The sequence below is a fragment of the Saimiri boliviensis genome, chromosome 2 (genome assembly GCF_048565385.1).
Source record: "Saimiri boliviensis isolate mSaiBol1 chromosome 2, mSaiBol1.pri, whole genome shotgun sequence".
NCBI lineage: Eukaryota > Metazoa > Chordata > Mammalia > Primates > Cebidae > Saimiri > Saimiri boliviensis.
Genome location: NC_133450.1, coordinates 159140400 through 159147509, shown reverse-complemented (window position 1 = coordinate 159147509; position 7110 = coordinate 159140400). Strand labels below are relative to the sequence as shown.

General features: G+C 38.2%; 1 protein-coding gene across 1 annotated transcript in view; it reads left to right on the top strand.

Moving 5' to 3' along the window:
* Nucleotides 1-946: 946 nt before the first annotated feature.
* The window catches only part of INSL6 (insulin like 6), a 29833-nt gene continuing 23669 nt past the window's right edge, over nucleotides 947-7110 (top strand). Inside the window, exon 1 of the mRNA XM_039461504.2 lies at nucleotides 947-1279. Coding sequence (XP_039317438.2) covers nucleotides 991-1279 — 289 coding nt within the window. The 5' untranslated portion in view covers nucleotides 947-990. The remainder of the gene's footprint in view (nucleotides 1280-7110) is intronic.

Genomic DNA, 7110 nt, shown 5'->3' with positions numbered 1-7110 from the left:
AAAGGCTTTACCTGATAAAAGTTCTGACTAGGACTCGTGGCTCACTATAGTATGGACATGAGTTGTTTTTCAAGGAAGGTAATGAAATTTTACTAATCTATATTATATCAACCATTTAAAAAATCCAATCGATAGTTAACAGCATCCATGGATGCGACTGGGAAGCAGGGAAAAGGTGGGGAAATGGAACATGAAAAAAAGACTTAGAGTCAAACAACAGAAAAGGGGGAAAAAATTAAATTGTATAGGGAAATGCTGAGATCACTGATAAGCTGGCACCTGTAGCTTCAGCATCCTAAAGCTGACTATTCCTGAGACCGTCCCCGAATGCCCTCTGGTGGCCAGTAGTACATCCTTCCACGCCGGCATACTAATAACAGCAGCTGTGTGACTGCACAGGTTTCAGTCCCATAAGGTCAGCCCTATATACCGGGGTACAGTGTAAAGCAAGAACAGACGCCGGCCCTGCCTTCACGAAGCAGGGGGTCTCAGGAAAGAGGTTACGCGCCCACAAATGGAAACAGGTCGATTAACACCGCGAAAGAGAGGAGAGAGGGTTTCTGTGAGGGAGACGAAGCTTCATTAACAACCTGGCAATCAAGAACGGGAAACACATTCCAGGTGGAGGGACCAACACCTTTTAATCTACGTTGTAAATAACAGGGATCCTGTGTCCTCACGCTTGGTAAGGAATCTCCTAGTGAGGAAGGAGAGAAAAATGAATCAAAGTCGGGGGGCTGGCGGGATAGTGAGGGGATCTTTGGCTTTCATTTTAGGAGGCAGGGCCTGCCACCTTCGACCACCTGAGATCCTAGGGCAGGTGCGAAAACCTTGACGCAGCCAGCACGTCTGCCCTTGACGTTCTCGCGAGGCCTCCACGCGCTGGGAATTCCACAGGTTTGTGCGCTCAGCTTGGCGCAGGCGCAGACAGGCCTTTGGGCAGGCCGACCGCCATTGCAGGGCACGGAGGATTCGCCTGGCGTCGCAGGGATGCCGCGGCTTCTCTGCTTGTGCCTGCTGTGGCTTGGACTCCTGCTGGTTAGGTTTTCTGGTGAAGTGAGCGACATCAGCAGTGCTAGGAAGCTGTGCGGCAGGTACTTAGTGAAAGAAATAGAAAACCTCTGTGGCCACGCCAACTGGAGCCAGTTCCATTCCGAGGAGGAAACCCCTTTCGGACGGGTGATTGCCAAGGCCCCGGAGAAGGTCGAAGCTTTCATCCCTGACCGGTTCGAAAGCCCCCAAACCGCTTTTCCAGTCTGGAGTAGAGGCACAAATCCAGGTAAAAATCTGAAGTTATGTTTGTTAACGTCTTATTCCTGCATTTGCTCTGCCAGGAGGTAAGCTTCCCCAGGAAGTGGAACTTCTGCCTAGTACATGGCTTTTAGAAAGATTGTAAAAAAGCAGTGTAATGAAAATATAGAAAACTTCAATGAAGCACTTTTTTTTTTTTTTTAAACTTAGAGGAACTTAAGTGGAAATACGTGTACATCTGTAAGTCTACATATTTATGTAAGAATGTTGTTCCTTTCTGGAGTGCCCTTGTCATCTGGCAAACTCCGTTTTGACCTTCAAAGCCCACCCTAAATATCATTTTCCTTGTGAAGTCATTATTGACCTTTTCATAGCCAATAGCTACGTTGTCCTTTCACAGTATCTAGCACATAGTTCTATTAACTATCGTCACTGGCTACAGAATCAGCCCAACCTTTAACAAGATAAAAATGCAGAGTACCTTGTTCAAAAAAGCAGGAAAGGGCCATTAAAATGAAGGTAACAAAATAGAAAGCTTTTTTCCTTTCTTGTTCGTATCCCCTGCTGATGTACCAGAAGATAGGCCTGGTCCATTCTCCTATCAGGCTTCATTTAAAAGTTCACGTACTTGTACTTCATTCACTTACAGTTTCAGAGGTGAATTTATTGAGAATTTCGACTACAATAGAACATTTAACCAAATGCAAGGCCTGTGTGACTGCACAGGTTTCAGTCCCATAAAGTCAGCCCTGTATACCACACCATGTTATAGGGACTGTCTAGGGACTATTTCATGCATATTTTTGTCTGAAATGCCTAGCAGACGGTCTAGTACACAGCATGCGTTTATTGTATTGAATTTATACTTAATATTTTCAAGCAGTCTGAAGGAAGAATATTCTTGTTTCATACTCATAGGTATAATTTTACATGTTCATTGGTATGGTTTTACATTTTGTGACTAACACATTTTAGTCCCAATATGATTTGCCATTTTAAAAGAAATTGCACTTTGTTTATAGTCTATCCATAGGAAGAAAACTATTGCCTTTTACAGTAATTTGGTTGATTTGATTTGGACAAAACTTGGAAAAGTGAAGATTTCTGAAATTAAAGAACTGAGTAAACTATCATGCCAAAAAGAGACCCTAATGTAGAGTATTGAAAAAAGTCAAACAGTTCACATTGTAGGCACTCATTAACATTTTTGGAATGAATGAATAGAATTTATAAAATCACTGTTGCTAAGAGAATGAAACTTTTAAAGACGGAAACCATGAGCCTGTGATTTTGATCATTTTCAAATCAACCCACATAAAACCTCATCTTGTCCTTCTCTTACGGTGAAGGAAGTGTCTCTCACAGTCTTCTACTTGTGCTTTAGTTCAGTGACTTTCATATTTTAATTTGCATATGAATCACTTGGGAATCCTGTTAACTTACAGACTCTGAGTTGTTAGACCTCTGGGGTGCGGGCTGAGATTTTTCATTTTTAACTAGCTCCCAGGTGATGCTGATGCTGCTAGGTAGTGGCCCACACTTCTGAGTAAGAAGATCCAGCTTACTGTCTTTTTTTTTTTTTTTTTTTTTTTTTTTGAGACTGAGTCTCACTCTGTAGCCCAGGCTGTAGAACAGTGGCGCTATCTCTGCTCACTGCAACCTCTGCTTCCTGGGTTCTAGTGATTCCCCTGCCTCAGCCTCCTGAATAGCTGGGATTACAGGCACACGCCACCACACCTGGCTAATTTTTGTATTTTTAGTAAAGACAGGGTTTCACCATATTGGCCAGGCTGGTCTCAAACTCCTGACCTCACAATCTGTCCTCCTTGGCCTCCCAAAGTGCTGGGATTACAGGCTTGAGCCACCACACCCGGCCCATCTCTCTCTCTTTTTAAACTCCTCTTTCTTATTCTTTTCTCCCAGGAGTGCAAGGAGAGCCTTCCCTTTCTGTTTCATATTGGGTGGGCATTTCTCTCACATCAAATACTGTGCCCTCTCTACCTATGCTATAATACTACAGTCAAAATTTTGTTTTCAGACCTCCAAGCTTGAGGTTGTTAAAGAAAGGTTGAAATGCCTTTTCTCAAAATCTGCTCTACAGACAATTTCCTTAATAAAAACATTGAACCTTAAAACTCAGCTGATTAACGATTCCTTTATTGTAGGTGTTATTCACACTTCCCTGGAAGAATAAATGTCATTAATTCAATGAGCAGGGAGCTGCAATGAAGCAAGACTTATAGAAAATAAAAATATATCTGACAATATTTGAAAGTTATTATACCACGAAACCTGTTACTAGGGAAACTAAAGGACAGTTTGCTGAAATGGAAATATTACGTAGCACTAAACCCACAGTTATATTGAAATATGTAGAGGATGGAAAAATGGGTTAGGTTATCAATATGCATTGTATTACAGTTTTTAAAATTATTAATCTATAAGGGAAGATGACATTTATTCTGTCCTGTTAATTTCCAGAAAATAATTTACAAGTTGCAGAGATGTGTGTGTTTCTAATATAGAATACATAATTATGCCATCATTTTTATATACAAATGTGGCTGAAAAGTTGATTACTTTTTATTTCACTTTTACCAACAGGACAAGTTGTGTTAGATCAAGTCAGTTGTCTGAAATGTTAATATCCTGATGATCTAGTTGAGTCTGACATAGAAAAATATAATTTGGTACACTGCTGTTTAAAAATGCCTTTTTTCAAAGTTACTCATACATAACTTGAATCTATAATTATGTGCTTCTTGTTAACGGATCCTGAAGGTGTAGACAGTATCTCCAAGACCTACCCTAGAATGTGGCAAGATGAAGTTGACATCATATTTCTAAATTATGACTGAACATTGTGCTTCCCAGATAGTAGTGCCGGGTGAAATCATTAATGTTTCAAAATCAACTTTTCATAATCCATAACCCCTATTCCAGTTAGATTAATCATATTCCCATATTCTAGGTCTTCATTTCATATATTGTGTTTTTGTTTGTTTGTTTATGTTTCAGATATCATCATAGCTAGTCTGTAAAGGACCCTTCTCTTTATACATTAGTTCAACAAAATTTGAGTACCTGTTATGTGTTAGTCATTCTTCTTGGTGCTTGGGATGTCAGAGTAAACAATGAAGGCTCCTACTTTCATGAAGCCTACAGAATAGTAAAATAAATAATAAACATAATTGTAATTTACAGAAGATGATTGTCCTCACTATTCCCCTTCCTCCACTCCCATTCTCTTCCTCTCATAGGCAGTTGTTGTAATGTGTTTATTATATATTTTTAGTATAAGTTTTTGCAAATTATGCATTCTTTCCTGTGCATATGTTTTTAAGATATATCTAAATGGCATTTAAGATCTGTATCTTATTGTTGCCATGTGAACATTTAGTCCATTGCTTCTAACTACGGCATAATATTCATGTACATTCCTAACATTTTACTGATTTATTCAGTTATGAACACATAAACTATATAGCCCTGAACTCCTGCCATTATAAATAATACAGCCATGAACATCACTGTATGTGTCCCCTTGTGGACCTGGAATTGTTTCTGGAATACGCACCTAAAGTGGAATTGCTATGTCATGATGTACGTGTATGTTTAATTTGCTTGAAGAGTGTCAGATTACTCTTCAGAATGACTACACCAATCCTTTGTCCTATGCCAGCAATTAGCATTATACAGTTATTAACTTTCATCAGGGTAATAGGTGTAAAATGGCATTGTATTTTTATTTTAACTTGCTCTGTGTCTGAACACCTTTTCATATATATGTTAGCCTTTTGGATTTTCTCTTAAAATTTCCTGTTTATGTATTTTTTGCCTAATTCTTGTTGGAATTGTTATTTTCCAATTGATTTGTAGGAGTTAATGAAATATAGATACAATAATAACTAGTTGATGGTTTTAGATGTCACAAATATGTTCTCTCATTTTGACATCTGTCTATTGGTGTTGCTTGACAGAAAGCCTTAACTTTTCTATAATTAGGCAGTAAGTGTTTTGCCTTACGTATTAGAGGTCCTTTTCTGTACCTCTGTTAACTTTACAGTTTTACTTTTCACATTAAGTCCTTAATTCTTCTTAGGCCAATTTTTAATTCTGGTCTAGGGAGGAATATTATCCCAGTTTCTCAATAAGTCTTATTTTTCTCTACATAGGGAGCTAGTTTTCTGAACCTTTTCTACTAATTAATTGTTTTTGTCACTAATTTGTGGAATAACCTTTATTGATAAGTTTGAGCTTCCTATTTTATTTAATTGGTCATTTATTTGACCTTGTATCATTACTATTTTTGATACTATCACTCTATAGGGTTTATCTGGCAGGACAAGTCTTCAGTGTTTATTTTTTTTCCCTCTAAGATTGACTAAGCTAATCTTCAACCTTTATTCTTTCATATATATTTAAAAGTATGCTTATTGAATTTCTTTTTTAAAAATCCACATGGAATTTTAATTGGGATGCATGGAATATATACATTAATCTGAAGAGGACTGACATCTTTTTTTCCTTCAACTTTTAAGTTCAAGGGTACATGTGCAGGATATGCAGGTTTGTTACATGGGTAAATGTGTGCAATGGTGGTTTGCTGCACAGATCATCCTATCACCTAGGTATTAAGCCCAGCATCCATTAGCTGTTCCTCCTGATACTCTCCCTTCCCCCAGGCCCTCTGTCCGGCAGGCCCCAGTGTGTGTTGTTGCTCCGCATGTGTCCATGTGTTCTCATCATTCAGCTCCCCCTTATAAGTGAGAACATATGGTGTTTGGTTTTCCATTCTTGCATTAGTTTGTTGAGGATGATTGTTTCCGACTCCATCCATGTCCCTGCAAAGGACATGATCTCATTCTTTTTTATGGCTACATAGTATCCCATGGTGTATATGTACCAAATTTTCTTATCCAGTCTATCATTAGTGGGCATTTAGGTTGATTCCATGACTTTGTTATTGTGAATAGTGCTGCAGTGAACATATATGCTTGCATGTATCTTTATAATAGAATGTTTTACATTCCTTTGGGTATATACCCAGTAATGGATTTCTGGGTCAAATGGTACTTCTGCCTCTAGGTCTTTGAGGAATCACCACACTGTCTTCCACAATATTTGAATCACACCAGAGGTGTAAAAGTGTTCCTTTTTTTCCACAACCTTTCCAGCATCTGTTGCTTTTTAACTTCAATAATAGTCATTCCGACTGGCATGAGATGGTATCTCATTGTAATTTTGATTTATTTCTCTAATAATCAGTGATGTTGAACTATTTTTCATGTTTGTTGGCCACATGTATGTCTTCCTTTGAGAAGTTTCTGTTCATGTCCTTTGCCCAGTTTTTAACGTTTTTTTTCCTTGTAAATTTAAGTTATTTATAGATGCTGGATGTTAGACTGTTGTCAGCTGAATAGATTGCAGAAATTTTCTCCCATTCTATAGGTTGTCTGTTCATTTTGGTGATGGTTTTTTTTTGCTGTGCAGAAATTTTTTAGTTTAATTAAATCCCATTTGTCAATTTTTGCTTTCGTTGCAATTGCTTTTGATGTTTTTGTCATGAAATCTTTGCCTGTGCCTGTGTCTTGAATGATATTGCCTAGATTTTCATAGTTTTGGGTTTTACATAAGTCTTTAATCCATTTTGAGTTAATTTTTGTGTAGGGTGTAAGGAAGGGGTCTGGTTTCAATTTTGAGCTTACAGCTAGCCAATTCTTCCAGCACTGTTTAATAAATAGGGAATTCTTCCTTCATTGCTTGTTTTCGTCAGGTTTATCTAGGATTGTATGGTTGTAGGTGTGTGGTGTGTGGTCTTATTTCTGAGTTTTCTCTTCTGTTCCATTGGCCTATGTG